The sequence below is a fragment of the Haematobia irritans genome, chromosome 4 (genome assembly GCF_050003625.1).
Source record: "Haematobia irritans isolate KBUSLIRL chromosome 4, ASM5000362v1, whole genome shotgun sequence".
In the NCBI taxonomy this organism is placed as follows: domain Eukaryota; kingdom Metazoa; phylum Arthropoda; class Insecta; order Diptera; family Muscidae; genus Haematobia; species Haematobia irritans.
In genome coordinates, this window is record NC_134400.1 from 120800261 (window position 1) to 120819363 (window position 19103).

The 19103-nt window shown below is 30.5% G+C and overlaps 1 protein-coding gene across 2 annotated transcripts in view; it reads right to left on the minus strand.

The window, feature by feature from the left end:
- The window catches only part of Galphaf (G protein alpha subunit f), a 54487-nt gene extending 36524 nt beyond the window's left edge, over window positions 1-17963 (minus strand). For both annotated transcript variants that reach the window (XM_075303767.1, XM_075303768.1), the window contains exon 1: window positions 17253-17963. In XM_075303767.1, coding sequence (XP_075159882.1) covers window positions 17253-17263 — 11 coding nt within the window. In that variant the 5' untranslated portion in view covers window positions 17264-17963. The remainder of the gene's footprint in view (window positions 1-17252) is intronic.
- Window positions 17964-19103: the final 1140 nt, after the last annotated feature.

The following is a 19103-nucleotide window of genomic DNA, read 5'->3' on the forward strand; positions in this document are numbered from 1 at the left end:
ATTGAGCTTGAAATATGTGGAAAACATTATTCTGGCAGCAAGACTTAGACAAAAAACGAAGTTTTATCCATATTTCTATAGGAACATGTCGAAAATAAAAAAAGCCAAAAATAGCTAAAAGGGTCATGAAAAAAAGCCAGAAAAAAAGCTAAATACATTTTTTCCCCGCTAAACGTCTTCAAAAAAAGCCAAATCTAGCGGGAAAAGCTAAATTGGCAACGCTGACCAATACTCACCATTTTCGACACACCTCAAATTGGGTAAAAACTACGAATTGTAGAAACCCAAGAAGTAAAATCGGGAGATCAGTCTATATGGGGGCTATACCAAAATATGGACCGATACGGACCATTTTCGACACACCTCTTTATGGTCCTAAAATACCTCTAGATTTCAAATTTATATATATATATATATATATATATATATATATATATATATATATATATATATATATATATATATATATATATATATATATATATATATATATCGTTATCTATCTCCGTCGCCATATTTATCTACTCTCTCTGACGTTTCTAAAAATATATATGTTTATACGAAATTTCCCAGCTTTACATATTTGAATCCACAGATATTATATTTAAGAAAATTTAAGGTCCCAAACATAATATGTTCTAACATATTAACATATACGTCCCAAACATGTAATACTAATTTATGAACATTGAATGCTTGCACTTAAAAATAATGTGCTAAACATTTGAGTTCCAAACATATAATTTTTACACCGAAACATATGAAAAACAGTCTTTTTCGTCATTGTGGGGCCCATTTCATACTTGGGTGTTTTTTTTTCATATCCATTGGAAATTATTTCATTTCCATTTTGGGGTCTTATTTCTTGTGAATTTGAGATAATCATATTCCTTCTCTTGTGAACATTAAACTAAAACATACATAGTAGTAGTGCACTCAAAAAAAAGTGAACTCTCTATTTCACTAAAGCCATATTAACTTTATATTAGTTCATAGAATCATTATGTTTGGAAAAAGTTTATTTTAGTCAAATAATTGTTTGCGTATGTTAGTTAAATGAACTAAAAAACGGGAAAAAGTTATACACAAATAAAGCATAAAGATTTCCTAATTTCGTATTTCTTACAAAATAGTTCATTATTTCTTTAAATTTGTAAATTTTACCAAAAATGTGTCCATCATGAACTTCGTATGTCACTAAAGACATTCTTGCAAAATTGAACTCCAAGATTTCTCTTAAAACTACAAAATTTTCTTTAACTACTGAAAAAATTTAGTTATGTCTAATAAATTTTCTTGAATTTGTCGAAAAATATTTACTTATTTTTGCCATATCGGAGTGATGCCAGCGCTTGTAATACCGTTTAGTTAAAATTTTCTAAAAAAGTTCCAAATTTTCTAAAATTAATCGAAAGTTATCTTTCCTGGTGGGTTCACTGTTTTTTCAGTGTGGGTTTCAGAAAAAACCGCACACAAACATTTTTTTCTGATTCAATCACGAAATTAAGATAGTATCAATTAAAAAGTTAATTGATACTACTAATTTTTGTGATTGATTTTTATTTTAATTAAAAAATTTGTTGTATCAATTAAATTTTTAATTGAATATTTTTAAACTCAATTAAAATTTTAACTGGAAAAGTTTTCGGAAAAATTTGCTCTGTGCAGAAGAGATTTTGAATATTTTTGAATTTTTCAGATTTTCGGTCAATGATTTTTGATTTATCTTTCTAGAAATATTCAATTTTTTGCAAATTTTGATAAAAAGAAGTGAGTAACATAAAAATTTAATGATGTACACAAGAAAATGGGGAATTTTCTTGGAGACTTCCCCGCTGGTATTCTTATTATAGAATGTGTGTTGTCTCAACAATTTGTATTCAATGGGTAAATGTATAGTGATTGGTGAATGGTTCATTTTGATTTGATTATAAACCTAGCCAAAGTACGCAAAAGAGACATAATTGCGTGTCTAAGTTATAACTTAAACCGGAAACCATATGGGGTCTTCTAAAAACTACTGCGAAGAGAGATATGTACGTGTATTTAATATTATCAGTTTAATTTTTATGTAGATCCAATTCACACATGACGTTTTGAGGATTTCTTGAGTCTTTAATTATTATTCTTGCTAGGTGGTATCTAATGACGATAGTGTGACCATTCTATTCTCACATACGAGTAAATAAATGTGTAAAATATTCGAATTCCAAATGGTTTGTGTTTGCAACTGCTAAAACATGCACATTCACTATGATAAATTTCGATAAGCAATCCGTAAATGCAGGGCATGAACCACATCGAACATATGACTCTTACGTCTGGGCTAGCTCTATTGGTGCATAAACCAAATTAACACTTAAGCCGTTTTCTCGAATTGTGTGTTTGGAATTTATTACGCTTTTATATATGTATTTATGAATTTAAATTTGAATTTAAGTATCTGTTAATATAATTGGTAAATAGCGCGTGTCTGCCTTTGTGAAATTTAAGTATGACCTATGGGGCCATATTGTTTAGAATTCCTTGGGAATGTGTAGATTTCCAAAATGCCGGCAATATTCAACGAAAGTTCAAATTTTGTTAATAGCTTGCTATAAAGATAAAATTGTTGGTCACACTTCGATATTTAACTTTAAGGTTTGCAATTTGCGAATGGTATTTATGGTAATATATGTCTTATGATTATATACGAGGTCTGTTACAAACAAAAAAAATGTTCGCATTTCATGAGTTATGTATGCTCGATTTTCGCATGTATGTTTTGAAATCACAAAATTAATTGATCAAATTAATTTTTAATTCAAATTTCCTCAATCAACACATTCTTTTTTGTGATTGATACTTGTTTTAATTAAAACATTAGTTGAGTCAATTCAATTTTTAAATGAAAATTTTTAAAAATTCCAAAACAGTTTTAATTGTTTTGTGTATATATTGGTGATCACAATGGACTGAATAGTCTAAGTGAACCTGACAATAAATCGGGTGCCACTTAGACTATTCAGTCGATTGTGATAGCACAGTGGTGAACTTCTCTTTTATCACTGAGTGCTGCCCGATTCTATGTTAAGCTCAATGACAGTGGACCTCCTTTTTATAGCCGAGTCCGAACGGCGGTGACATTTCTCAGTGTTTCAAAGCTCTAAGTGGTTTCACTTAGAGAAGCTTTGAAACACTGAGAAATGTCACCAGCATTAATGAGAGGTGATAACCCACTTTTTGGTGTTTGTTCGAAACTAGGTTTGAAACCACGACCCTGTGTATGCAAGGCGGGTATGCTAACCATTGCACCACGGTGGCTCCTGTTTGATTTTGGCCAGATAAAAAGGGTAGTCATGTTGTGTGTACTCTTCGATTCTTTACTATTCAAAAAAAGGACATTTGAAAATTTGAATCCGCCTTGTCGCCGAAGCACGTCAACAACCTATGAATCCATTAACGCAGTATAGATCCTGGATAATCGTCGAATCACTATCAGATGAGCTGCTGATTATATTGGCATAACGTTTGAATCATGTCAAACGGCGGCGAATATTGTTCCAAAAGTGCAATGTAGCATGGATATCGTTCAGTAGCTGATGAACATCAATGACGTTCCAGATTAATGTATTCACCGGTCACAGCTGACTTTTTCCTCTTCCCGAAACTGAAGACACCTATGAAAGGAAAGTGTTTTGCTACGATTGTACAAGAGAAAAATCGAAACAGGAGATGTTGGCTATAACAAAAAGAACGTTTCAGTATTATTTGGAGGATTCAAAAAAAAAAAAACTCTGGCATAAGTGTATTATATCTGAGGGGAATTACTTTCGAAGGGCATGAAATAGTTATTGATGAATAAATAAATACTTTGTGAACATTTTTGAAATGACTGTTATTTTTTTAAATCAGACCTCGTATGTTATAGGTAATGAATGAACTGGTCGATTGTATACATTCTGCAAATGACATTGAATTGTACTTTGTCATATAGATAAGAAGGAGCTACCTATGTCGGGTGAGTAAGGGTCAATCTATCGTATAAGTTAAGTGCTTTGCCATTATTATAAAAAAAGTAAAGGATGAATGACCACGACGGAGGAAAGCAGCAAAAGAAAACTTCTCTGATATTTATGACTGGAGATTGATAGCCCCAAACGGAAATTTCAAAAGCCAATGAAAATTAATTGATTCTATATAGAAATCTTTTCAATCACCAAATTAACTGATCCATTTAAGTTTTAATTGAAACTTCTTCAATCAATGATAGTATCACTCACAAACGCCAATAAACAAAATAATTGATTCAACTAATTTCCGTGATGAATTTTTGCTTTGATTAAAAAAATAATTGAAAATTTGAAAAACAAATAAATTTTTATATTGAATGCTTTTTAAATTGAAGTAAAAGATTAAATGAAAAACAAAACAAACAAAAAATGCAAATAAACTAATCAATTTTGTGTGAAAATAAGTAATTCCACTAAAGAGCTTTTAATGTTTCGCATTTTGAAATTGTTCAAACGACTTTTGATCTTTGCCAATATCGGACAAAGTCATCTAATCGATTTTTAACAACCGGACAATTATAAAAGGAATCTTGAATATATTTTATACCAATTTGTACCGACTATGATTGTAAGTTTTATTTGAATCTCTTATAATACCAATTTATTAGTCATATTACCCACAGTCACAGTAATGATACAACAGTAACTGTTGTTTATTATGCATCTAGGATGATCTTCGATTTTGACAGCATACACACAGAAAAAAGTGCCTTCGAAACTAAAGGAAAAAATATTCATCAATTTTGTTTCCATTAAGTTAAATTTTTGTGTGAAATAATAAAATTTATTTGTTTCAGTAAAAAACCTAAACTGAAAGCAGTTAGGAATAGGTATAAGAATTTAATACTGAACAATACTGAATGGGTATAAGAATTTAATACTGAACAAGAACATTTTATTCAATGATACACTGAAAAAACAGTGAACCCACCAGGAAGAAAACTTTTGGTTAATTTTTGAAAATTTTTAATATATGTAGAAAATTTTAACTAAACAGTACTACAAACGTTGGCATCACGCCGATGTCATAAAAAATAAGTAAATATTTTTCGACAAATTCAAGAAAATTTATTAGACATAACTAAGTTTTTTCACTTGTTAAAGAAAATTTTGTAGTTTGAAGGAAAAACTTGGAGTTCAAAATTGCAAGAATGTCTTTAGTGCCATACGAAGTTCATGATGGACGCATTTTTGGTAAAATTTACAAATTGAAAGAAATTCTGTACTATTTTGTGGAAGACACGAATTTAGTTCATCTTTATGCTTTATTTTTTTGCTCGGTTTTAGTTAGTTTAACTAACGTACACAAAAAATTATTAGAGTAAATGAAACTTTCTCCAAACATAATAATTCCATGAACTAACATAAAGTTAAATTGGCTTTAGTGAAATAGAGAGTTCACTTTTTTTTGTTACACGTAAAAATAGACAAAAACCAAACTAAAACCAAGTTTCCTCAAATTTAGTAAAGTTTCTTATAAAACGATAATTCTGACTTTCTTTATTATAGAAAGCTTATCCAACATACGAATAACACTTGGCATAGAAAAAAATTTTAGTTCATTCGTATTAAGAAGTATTCAATCCTTTCAATACTTAAGGAAACACACTTGTTAGAATATAGGAAAATTTCCTAAATTTCGTTTATCTACCTGTAATCGATGCCTGCCATCGATGTAATCGATATGTTTGAGCGTGGGTTGCTGTATTTTAAATTAGTGAGAAAATTTTTGGTTTTTTGAAAATTATTAAAAATATATATCAAACAATAATTGTATCAATGTTCGTGATGGTGTATAAAGAGAGAAACCACCAACAGAATAACAACCCCTTTATTCGTCTTAATTTTGATATCTTCAATTATCAGGTAACATTCAGTGACGCTAACTTTTTGCGAAAAAATTGGTTTATGATTTTTTTATATTTGTAGGTATTGAAATTGTAAAAAGGAAGACAAAATCGTTAGGCAGCAACTTATTAAAAGTGAAAGGTACAAGAAGAACAATACGTTTTACAGTTGATAACATTACATGGAATTTGAAAATAGTGGAATAATAAACTAATATTTCAAGGCCAGTTGATGCTGTTGATTTTTAATAAATATATTTAATATATTAATAAAACATGTATTTTATTGAAGAAAAAATTGTCTATATAAATAAATAAAATTGTATTTAAAACGAATGTAAGCAGTTGTAATTTTGAAGTAAAAGGTTTACCACAAATATGTAAGATTTGTCCAAATGAATGAAGAAAGTTCAATAAAATCATTCCATATATGAATTCAATTCAGTTAAATTCTTTCATTCTGTAGTATAGTGGTACATAAATATAGGAAAATGTTAACTAATATATATGGAATGTATTCTACCTAATTTCTACAAAAATCACATCGTTCAAACAAATAAAAAAGTCTTTGGCGCATTACGAAGTTAAACTTTCTTCACAATGAGTTCATTTTAACTTAAAGAAGGGGTCAATTTTTTCTGGGTGTATCTCACAACTGTCGACTTGATTGTTTTATTTAAAATTTGGTTACTTTAAAATTCACCTTCACCGAAATTGCAGACTATTGTCTGCATTTATAGTTTTCTTACTTGTGTAATGTTTGCATTTCTCATGGCTGATATATGGATCGTGGTGAAGTTCACTCACCACTGTGGTATCACAATGGCCTGAATAGTCTAAGTGAACCTGATACATACACGCAAAAAAATAATTCTTTCCTCCCAAACGAAATTTTAGACAAAGAAAGTTCGTTTCTCATTTGCTTTTCGTTGAAAGGAAGTGTATTTGGAAGAAAAGTATATATATGATAAACGTTCATTCTTTTCCAGGATGTAAAAACAATTTCATAAAGACTAACTCAAAAAAATTTTTTTCTGGCTAATTGCATTTTCCCTCATATCTTTCTCACTTCCACGAAGTTTTTTAGTTCTTAGCACCTTTTTCTGTAATACAAACAATGTAGAAGAAATTATACGATTTTATACATTTTAAAAATTTTTTTTTAGCTTTCGCCTGGACGGAGAATCGAACCGCGGACCATGCACTTTGTAAGCCAGCACACTAACCACTGAGCTATGTACCTGTTTGGTCATCAATAGATAAATATCCATATTAGTTATATTTATATAGCATAGCTTGCGCCCACGAGCCGATTAAACAAAGTTTATTTCACAGAAAAATACATTTAGTTGGGCACCATGGAGCAGTGGTTGCTACGTCTGACTTGCATGCCAAGGGTCGTGGGTTCGATTCCTGCTTCGACCAAAGTTTTTTATGTTAGGAAGATTCCGAAAAAAATGTTCAACATTACATTGCAGTATATTAAATTTTGAACTGTAAAATGTGTCTTATTAAAAACCTAAAGTCAGAAAAGAACAGTGTTTGATATAAACGAAATGGACTGTGTTGTTGGTTCAAAAATAACTTTTTTTTATTAAAAAAATTAACACTTTGTAACAAACGAATTTTTTTGGTGATAAAAGTATATACTTTTCGAAGCAATTCAAAAAACTCTAACAAAAGAAAAACGTTTTCGGTACACGTTTTCCAAACGTTTTTTTCTTTGCGTGTAGGGCTGCCGCTACACCTAACCTAACCATAGATCGTAATCATAATCAATATGCTGATTTTATGATCTAATTTTCAATTCAATAATGTTTGATTTTAGTAAAAAGTCTGGGAAAATTCCATATTTTTTCATATCTACATATATATAGAAGCTAAATCGAAATTGAATATGATTATACTACAGCGTTGTAAAGCCTGATGTATATGGTAAAAAACGGTAACAATTTTTGAAATGATTTGCACGCAGAGAAGAAATATGATCACCTCAAACATGTTTCAGGAACAAAATGTATTTTTTTCGCGGGGAATATGGAACACTTTTGTCGCAAAAAAATAACATTTTGCTCTGGAAACATATTCCTTCTCTAGGTGTGGCGAATTAAATATCAACGAAATCCCCAGAGTAGTAATAATCAAATGTCTAAATATGTGCAAATATTCCGTGAAAGGATAAAACATATTATACACGCAAAAAATAATTCTTTCCTTCCAAACGAAATTTTAGACAAACAAAGTTCGTTTCTCATTTGCTTTAAGGAAGTTTAGTTGGAAGAAGAGTATATATTTTTTGGGATAAACGTTTATTCTTTTCCAGGATGTAAAAAAAAAATTCATAAAGACTAACTCAAAAAAAAAAACAATCTTTTCTGGCTAATTGCATTTTCCCTCACATCTTTCTCACTTCCACGAGGTTTCTTAGCACCTTTTTCTGTAATACCAACAATGTAGAAGAAATTATTTGATTTTATAAATTTTTTAAATTTTACCTTTCGCCTGGACGGAGAATCGAAGCCAACACACTATCCACTGAGCTATGTAGCTGTATTGTCGTCAATAGACAATTATTCATATAAGTTATATTTATATAGCATAGCTTGCGGCGCCCACGAGCCGATTAAACAAACTTTATTTAACAGAAACATATATTTAGTTGGGCACCGTGGAGCAGTGGTTGCTACGCCCGCCTTGCATACCAAGGGCCCTGGGTTCGATCCCTGCTTCCTGCGACCGAACATCAAAAAGTTTTGTTTTTTACATATATTCCAGATATGTTCGGAAGATTCCGAAAAGGTGTTCAACATTACATACTACCAGCGTTGCCACAATGAATTTTTATTTTGGACCAACATTTTTCCGAAATTGGACCAAAATTCGTAACAGCGGACCATTTTTCCAAATTAAATTAATATCATTTAAGAGCTAAAATTTTTTCAAAATTATACTTCGATAGAAAAGTTTATTTCCATTTGTCAAAATTTTATTATTATAGAAAATTTTGTCAACATTTTATTTCTATAGAAAATTTTGTCAAAATTTTGTTTCTATAGAAAATTTTGTCAAAATTTTATTTAAATAGAAAATTTTGTCAAAATTTTATATCTATAGAAAATTTTGTCAAAATTGTATTTCTATAGAGAATTTTGTCAAAATTGTATTTCTATAGAAAATGTTGTCAAAATTTTTTTCTATACAAAATTTTGTCAAAATTTTATTTCTATAGAAAATTTTTTCAAAATTTTATTTCCATAGAAAGTTTCGGCAAAATTTATTTCTATAGAAAATTTTGTTAATATGTTATTTCTTCCGAAAATTTTCTCAAAATTTTATTTCCACAGAATATTTTGTAAAAATGTTATGTCTATAGAAAATTTTGAAAAATTACTGATTTGATGAAAATGGACCAAAATCAACCAAATTTCATTTGGTCCGACCATCGGACCAAATTTGAAAATTAAAAATTGTTTGGACCAATTTTGGTCCGATCGGACCAAAATGGCAACCCTGCATACTACTATATTAAATGTTTACTATGAAACTGTAAAATGTGTCTTATTAAAGACTTAAAGTCAGAAAAGAACAGTGCTTGATATAAACGAAATGGACTGTGTTTTTGGTTCAAAAAAAATTTTTTAACAAACGATTTTTTTGGTAATAAAAGTTTAAAATTTTCAAAGAAATTCAAAAACTCTAACAAAAGAAAAACATTTTCGGTACACGTTTTCCAAACGTTTTTTTTTCTTTGCGTGTATATATTGCCACACACGCAAAATAAATATTTTCCTCCCAAACGAAATTTCGACTGCATCTCGTTTGGGAGATATATAAAAAACTATCTTTGTGTGTATTGTCGTTTGAATTAGTAACACTTCGTATCAGCTACCCTACAAGTGGTCCTCCATACCATTTCAGTGTAGACCATTTGTATTGTTTTTGGGACAGCTTTAAATCTAATCGCTTGAACAATGATACATATTTTATCACATCTATCTTCGTAGTATTGAAATACTCTACATGTTCATAAAATGTTCTTAATCTAATTGGTGTTCAAGCATTAAAATGGATAGTACATAGTATATGGTATTTTTCCTTCGTTATCACATGTGTGGAAGCAGAAACTATGTACTACAATTAAATATGTATATCAATCAATTTTAATGGACATTCTTGATTACCATTGTTCAGACATTTCTTATCAAATTAGTGGCATCTGGTCGACAGGTGAGTGGTTAGAATGTGGTCACCACATACATAGGCATGGATTTTGTTTTTTGTTTAGTTATATACTACTCATAAATAAAATAATAGCATTGTTTTACTTGGTGCCCATATCGTCCTATGCAATTTAAAATAATGTATATATTTTTTCATTAAATATGTCATCATTGTTAATGGTTCAACGAAGTTTTATTCATGGAATCCCGCATCAGAATGGACAAAGCATAGTATGACTACCATGAGTTGGAATTTTGTCTGATGAAACTGTAAGCAGAGGACGTCTCTTGGGAGACGAATATTCGGTACCCTAAACCAGTAAAACCTAATCTTAAGAAAAAACAAGTATATACAGCAGTACGTTCGGCCGGACCGAATCTTAAATGCCCACCACCATGAATCCAATATAATAGTTTCCTATTTGTTGTTTTGATCTCAGCTTTAAAACCATTGCGTTGACTAAACTACAAGAGTAGTTTAACCAACAGAGGAAAAGAATGTTTGTCAAATTTATTTGAGCAAAGCCCTATAGACTGCAAGATGATTGGATGGACGCACGTTTGGGAATTATCACATTCCTCATCAGCATCCTCTAATTCGATAAATTCGGGTAGTTCACTAAACTCAAAGTGAACCACACTCGAACCCTCCGAAAAACGGTTTATGATAGTTGGCCTTTGCCTACATAAATCTTTGTACAAACATTTCTCTTTACCTTGGCCACTGTCACATTATCGATGTGAGTGCAGTTGGCTAGGTTTATTTTGAGTGTGCTTCCTCTTACTTCATTCGTTTTTGTTTTTTATTGTTGGTTTGTACTTCAATAATATTTGTTGTTTTGATATCAGCTTTAAAACCATTGCGTTCCCTTTGAAAACTCTTCGTCGTAGCGGGTTACTTGATAATATGTAGAATTTCAGGGGGATTTGATGATAGATATTCTCCCAAGCAACCAGTACGATTCCCAAAATAAATAAATTTAAAGATTCTACCCATGAAAACTAGATCAGATTCTGGATTTATAGGAACCAATTTTGTTTGAGTTTTAGAGGAATCATAAACATCTCGTGTAAGTGCGCAAGAAAATGATGAAATAACGCCTTGATTTGAAATCAAAAATCTGTAGATTTTTACCGCCATTATCTAAATGATTACGAGATGTGAAATCCGTTTCAAGCTATTTTCGTGATCACTGTGAAATCGGCCTTAGTAAATGGACCGATAAAAGCTAAACTCTATACAGGTGTTTAAGGTCTAGGTTAGGTTAGGTATAGTGGCAGCCCGATATTTCAGGCTCACTTAGACTATTCAGTCCATTGTGTGGGGACTACACCAAAACAATGCCAATACACAATATATTCCGTTCACCTATTTGTGGTCCTAAAATACCCCTCGATTTTTAATTTCAGGCAAATTAGATAAAAACTACGGTTTCTATAAGCCCAAGACCTCAAAACAAATAATTTTTTTTCAATAAAAATTAGTTACATTTAGCATTGATTTCACAACAGACTTTTTTCCAGTGCAGTAATGTCTTGACCAATTAGTTTTTGTTTTTGTTTTTATTTTTATATGTTATTGGTTCTATTTATCCATCCCTATTATAATAATTTCTGGTCGTTTGGTTTTTATGAATTTTATTAGCCAATATATGATACGGTGATTTTCGCTTATTGCTAATTTGTAACGATTAACCCAAAAAACATAAGGTTCGATGTAAATATACTCAATGTATGGTAGCAACACTTATCACTAGAGTGCTATATACGAAGTTATAAATCATAAAATTGATTTTTGGTTCTTGTGACTAAACACAACTACAAATTAATTTATTATTAAAAATGTAGTTTGATTCCGTATACATGTACATATACATACATACGAGTATGTGGGTTGATTTCAAAGTGTATATGTGTAAGGACTTCCACAACTTATTTATGATAAAATTCTATACAAAATTTACAACTTGTTACTAAGGTGATGGTAATAAGTAGGAATTCTGTAATACCAATTAACATTAAATTGTATCGTTATAAGTAAATTACATTTAATAAAAAAATACTAGATGCACAGAAAAAAATTTCCGTAGTTAAACTAACGCTAAATTTAATTTATTTTTATTGGAAAAAAATTATTTGCTTTTAGTTAAATTTTATTATTGTTATCGAAATTTTCCACAGCTTAATGAAATCTTACTTTTTTTAAGTATGTCTCAAAAATTTTATGAACTAAACGTGAGTATAAAGTTCAATGGCCGTACACATAAGTTCAATATGAACTAAAACAAATGAACATTTTAGTACGATTCCCTAAAATAGTAAGAATGAACTACTGTATGGTTAAAATGGTCATGATTTGGTGCCAATGATTTTCTTCTTTACTTTTAGTTAATTTTTTCTTCTATGAGATGATGTAATTTCGTGAATTGCAGTTAAAAAATACAACAGGGCATTAACATTTCCTGGTTTTAACAACGCTTCGTTGAAATTTCAAAATGTGGAGTTTCTTCCTATAAAACAGTTCACTTTTTTCGGTGTGGACAAGAAATCAAATCCATTTTATTGATGTGGAAAATTGATTTTTCACGGACTACTATGTATTTTAATTTTTATACCCTTCGCCACAGGGATGGGTTTACTAACTTCGCCATTCCATTTGTAACACATCGAAATATTGGTCTCAAGCTCCATAAAGAATATATTCTTGGTTATGGTAATGTCCAAACAAAACAAGATATGGACATGAAATCGGGCACAAGAAATTGTTATTGAGCTAGATCAGATGGTATTGCAAATCCCCTTATATATGTTCTTCTGATTTAGGCAAAATAGCCACAATATCCATATTCACTGATGATTTCCCCAAACATTCCACATAATCGGTTAAGATAAGGCTCCGGCTTGTGTTAAGATCGCTCTAATGGACGAAAAATACTGTTTTTCATATGTTTCGGTGCAAAACTTATATGTTTGGAACACAAATTTTTAGCACATTATTTTTTAGTGCAAGCATAAAATGCTCATAAACCATAGGCTTAGACCCCTCCCCCAGAAAATTTGTAACCCCCCCAGAATTTGAAAACCTATTTACGACTTTGCATTGTGGTAGCAGTTGACGATGGCAATATAACATATACACCAGTGATGCCATGCGTAGGGAAAAATCCTTTTTTGTTGGGATTTTTTCCTAAAATTGCAACTGTAGGGGAAAAAGGAAAACTTCCTGGCGTCACTGATATACACAGAAAAAAAATTCATGAACATTTTTCCAATTAAAATCTTAATTGAGTTTGAAAAACTATTCAATTAAAAATGTAATTGATTCAAAAAATTTTTTGATTGAAACAAAAATCAGTCACAAAAAATAATAATATCAATTAATTTTTAATTGGATCAATTAATTTTTTAATTGATATTATCATTTCTGTTATTGAAGATATTTAAATTAAAAACAAGTAAGTAAAGTCTAAAGTCGGCGGAGCCGACTATATTATACCCTTCACCGCTATGTAGACAAACATTTGTGTTACCATCTCAACTACTTCAAATTTGCTGGGAGCTATATAAAGGTTTGCATTTCCAAATACTTTTAATGGAGACAATTTTTTGTACTTCTACAAAAACTCTAGAATTAAAAGTTAAATCGGCTAACGCTCTGGGATGAAACACAATGTTAATAAAAAACAAGGATATTGGTTAGATCTCGCCATGATATGTGGTCATGTGTGGGTTGTGATATACTATTTGGTCAAGTCGGGTGACTTGGAGCCTTATTTAAAACTCAACCGTTCTGTGGGAATTTTGGCAATACAGTGTGTAGGATATGACTAAGATATGGGGAAATCATCACAGAATTTTGTGTAAAGTGTGGGAATTTTGGCAATATTTGTATAAACCGGAATAACGAATATATGGAGGCTTTATCTAAATCTGAACCAAATTAGATTAAACTTGACACACTTAAATATCATATTAAATATATTCTCTGTGGAAACTATCCAGTCAATTGGAGGAAAATTCCATTTGAAAATGGGTCTAGAATATGAAACAGTCTACCCTATTTCCCCAACTCTGGTGTACGTATATATGGGAGCTATATATAATCTGAACTGATTTTGACTAAATTTGACATGCATAGTTAGAACAATAATTCTGCTATCTTTGCAGAATTTCACGTAAATGGGAGTATAACTTTGGCCCCCGTAGTCGGGCGAAAGATATATATGGGAGCTATATCTAAATATGAACAAATTTCAACCAAATCTGGCACACTTACCGATACTATTAAACGTACTCCATGTGCAAAATTTGAAGCAATTCAGGGCAAAACTCTGGCTTTTGAGGCCATATACGCCCAAATCGGACGAAACATATATATGGGAGCTATATCTAAATCTGAACCGATTTCAATCAAATTTACCAAGCATTGGTAGAATGTCAATTATACTCTCTGTGCAAAATTTCACGAAAATCGGTAGTAAACTTTGGCCTCTGTTGCCATATGAGTCTAAATCGGACGAAAGATATATATGGGAGCTATATCTAAATCTGAACCGATTTGGCTGATATTTGGCAAGTTTTTCGACACCCATAAAAAATGCGGATGTACGGAATTTGAAGAAAATCGGTTGATAAACACGCCAATTATGACCAGATCGGGGATAAATATATATGACAGCTATATCTAAATCTGAACCGATTTTTTCCAAAATCAATAGCGATTGTCTTTGTTCCAAAAAACGACGCTATGCCAAATTTGAGGACGATCGGACTTAAACTGCGAGCTGCACTTTGCACACAAAATTACATATACAGACAGACGGACATCGCTAAATCGACTCAGAATTTAATTCTAAGACAATCGGTATACTAAACTATGGGTCTCAGACTTTTCCTTCTTGGCGTTACATACAAATGCACAAACTTATTATACCCTGTACCACAGTAGTGGTGAAGGGTATAATAATTGGATCAATTAATTTCGTGATAAAAGACAAAAAATATTTTTTGTGTGTAGTTTTATTTCTTAACATTGTCTTCTAAATTGTAAGTTAGTTTCTTTATAAGTAAATGCTTGAAGTCTGATATTTATGAAATGAAACTGTGTTTGAACGTATGAATTAAATTCCTAAATTTATGTTTAGTTTAATAACTAATGCTCCTTTATAATTTGGTTAGTCTGATTCGATTCGAGTCGATTTAATTAACCAAAAATAAAAATTAATATTAAAACTATTCTTTCATAAATGAATATCTTAATAATGCTGCAAAAAAGCGTCGCCAAAAAAGTGGTGAAAATGTTCTTTTTGAAGCGATAAATTTAACAATGGCATGTCGTAGGACGGATGTCTACCATTTCAACAGCCGTTGAACTGAAGTTGCATCACTTCGTAAGGTGTGATCCGAATTCAGTGTTTTCAATGTGAATTAAAAAAATTTTGTGATATTTTCCCAAATAAAAAAATTTTATAATTTTGTAGGATTTTTAATGCCTTCTAACGCTTGTTTGAAACGTTTGATTTCCAATATTTTAAAAAATTTTCAATTTTTCTAGAATGGATTTAGCATGTTTGCAGCAAAATTTGAATAATTTGTACCATTTTATTAAGAGTTAACCTATTAAAAAAAAAAAAAAAAAAAAAAAAACAAACAAAAAATTACCCATTAAAAATATGAAAAAACGAGTTACAAAAAACAAAAAAACTTGAAAAAACTTCCTGCGTAGTTAAAATAATTAACTTTTGAACTCATATCTTGTAAAATCGCCATTGCTAAGTAGTAAAGTTGTAAAAATTGCAAATGAATCATATACCTTTATGTAGCTTTTAACAAATTTGAAGGATATGATATGGTAACAAAACTTAAGACCTTTCTTACTTGTTTTATCTAATATAGACTCTATATGGAAGACAATAAGAAATAAAACTATACATTGTCATCGGAAATTGTTACCACAACCACCACAACAACTCGATTGTGGTTAACAGTTTTTAGTAAAACTTCGTACGCAATCCATGGTAAAAGGTACATAAGATTCGGCCTGGCGTAACTTGAGGCCGTATTTATTTGTTTTAACAGACTTAGTCTTCCGAGTTTGGTTAAAAAGTTAATCGTATCAATTTTTAAATTAAAAATTTTGATCTTCAATTTGCATATAATTACAATCGGAAAATTCATAAGAAAGAATAAACTCTTATAAAATTACAGGAAATGTATTTAAAATAAATGTAATTAAAATCTTAAATGAGTTTTGTGACAAAAATCAATTAAATTAGAAAACGATTAGAAAATTAATTAAAAGTGCCGAAGAAATTAATTAATTTTGTTAATCAAGTATATTTTTTAATTTTAATTAATTTTGTGATTGATACTGTCATTTTCGTGATTGGAACAAATTCAATTATAAAATTAGTTAATTTCGCGAACAAATCAGAATAAAACTCCTGTGTTTTTGTTCCATACATCGCTTGACATGAAAATTCAGTTTAGCATTTAAGGCCCCAAACTTAAAAAATATATATTTTTTTCAGAATTTATAACAATTGGGATATAATCCCAGTCAAGTTCTCCCGTTTGCCCGATAGTTGAGTATAATTACAAACAATATTCATCGGAAAAAAGTGAACTGTTTTATAGGAAGAATGAACTACCTCGCACGAAAATTGAACTAAATTTTACTCCACAATTGAGATTTCCACAAAGCGTTGTTAAAACCAGGAAATTTTAATGCCCTGTTGTACTTTTTAACTGCAGTTCACGAAATTACATCATCTCATAGAAGAAAAAAATAACTAAAAGTAAAGAAGAAAATCATTGGAGCCAAATCATGACCAGTTTAACCATACAGTAGTTCATTCTTACTATTTTTGGGAATCGTACGAAAATCTTCTTTCGCTATAGTTCATATTGAACTTATGTGTACGGTCGTTGAACTTTATACTCACGTTTAGTTCATACTTAAAAATATGTAAGATTTCATTAAGCTTTGGAAAATTTCGATAAAAATAATAAAATTTAACTACAAGCAAATAATTTTTTTGCAATAAAAATAAGTTAAATTTAGCGTTAGTTTAACTATGGAATTTTTTTTCTGTGTTCATCCATGAAATATATAAACAAATTGTATTACTCACTTTAATTTCATTTTGGAAAATATTTTGAAGAATATTTCAAAGAGAGCGTATAGCTATTGAAATTCCACTATAGCAGTTGGATTTAACGTCGAAAAAGGTTTTTTGTATATCACTAGCACCCTTCTAAATATATATGTATATATATTTATTCTTTTATATCGTGAAGGATTTCCTATTCTATTGAAGTGGCTTTGTGATAATGGTCAAGTTTATTTGTCGTTTTTTGTGTGTTTTTTGTTAAATATCACTTAATGAGGTATTAGTTTCACTTGGAGATTTGATTCTCATAACTATATTTTCACTTTGTAATTTTTTTACAAATTCTGTTTGATTTATTTTATTAAGATTTAAAATTGCTTTTGCCACTTTGTATCGTTATTTTAAAATTTCAGCACTCTTGATTATTTTGCGGTTGAGTAATTACTTTTTTATTCGTCGTTTTTATTGTGGTTTTCATAAAAAAACGTACTTTTTCCTTTTTGTTTTTTGTATTTTAGACTTTGTGATTAGTTATGGATTTTTATCATTTTGAATGAGTAATAGCCACAATTAAATGGTTTGTTTTGATTTCGTATGATAATTAAACTGGAAATCCGTTTTTAACCGTTTTAGATATAGGAAGTATTTTGAGAAATGTTCTCTTTTATTTGTATTTATTCGTTCTCCGAAGTTCTATTTGCTTTGAAATCTCTTGTACGACTGAAAGTAGTGTCAACTCCAACATTCGTTTATAAATGAAAATGGCAAAACGAAGGTGTTCGCTTGGTGGTTTTGTTGTATTCAGCAGTTGAGACGATTGTTTTTTTTTTGTCGATCAATTATTTCAAATTATAATAACAATGTGTAATGTACACATACAACAACTATACAGCCATGTCATCGCAATGGAATATTAGCAGTGTTGCCAGGTTATTCCGATCTTAAGTTAGGTTAGTTTAGGTGGCAGCCCAATATTATCGGACTCACTTAGACTATTCAGTCCATTGTGATACGACATTATGGTTGTTTTCTTTTAGCACTGGATACCCTAAGCCGTGAAGAACTAAAAGAAAACAGAGTACTCGTTTTTCCAGAACATCTCCAAAAATATGCAACACTGACATCAGCTGTTTAAAAACAATCATATAAAATAAGTGAAATCTTGCATTTTTAATGTATGAAATGCTCCAATTAGTAATAAATATTTATTGCTGCGATTATTTATGACACTGTACTATTTTGAATTTCATGTTTTTCGATAAATTAGTCACAATAAACTGCTATTGTGAATCGAAGAAGCGTCACTTTATCAAAATACAATCTGCCAATATCAGCGCGACTTGCACTGAAGAGATGTTCTGGATAGAAGACCAGTGCAACGGTGTTCTGGATAGCCCATACAAATGTTTCATCCAGTGCTAAAAGAAAACAGCCCTATTGTTGAACTTCTCTTATCACTGAGTGCTGCCTAATTCAATGTTAAGCTCAGTGACAAGGGACCTCCTTTTTATAGCCGAGTCGGAACGGCGTTTCACATTGCTGTGAAACCACTCAGAGAAGCTTTGAAACACTCAGAAATGACACCAGCATTACTGAGAGGGGATAATCCACCGCTGAAAAACTTTTTGGTGTTCGGAGAGAAGAGAGAAGTTCACCAATGTGGTATCACAATGGGGTACAAATGTTTCACCCAGTGCTAAAAGAAAACAGCCCTATCATGGCTGAATAAGGAGGTTGAATCACGATAACAAAAACAACAAATTTCAATATGTTGTTTACAATTCTAAGAAGTCAAAATCAGCTGATAAAAGAATCGTATGGCATTGGTAAAAGTGGCAATTATTCATTCTTTCAATTGTCCTGAAAAAAATA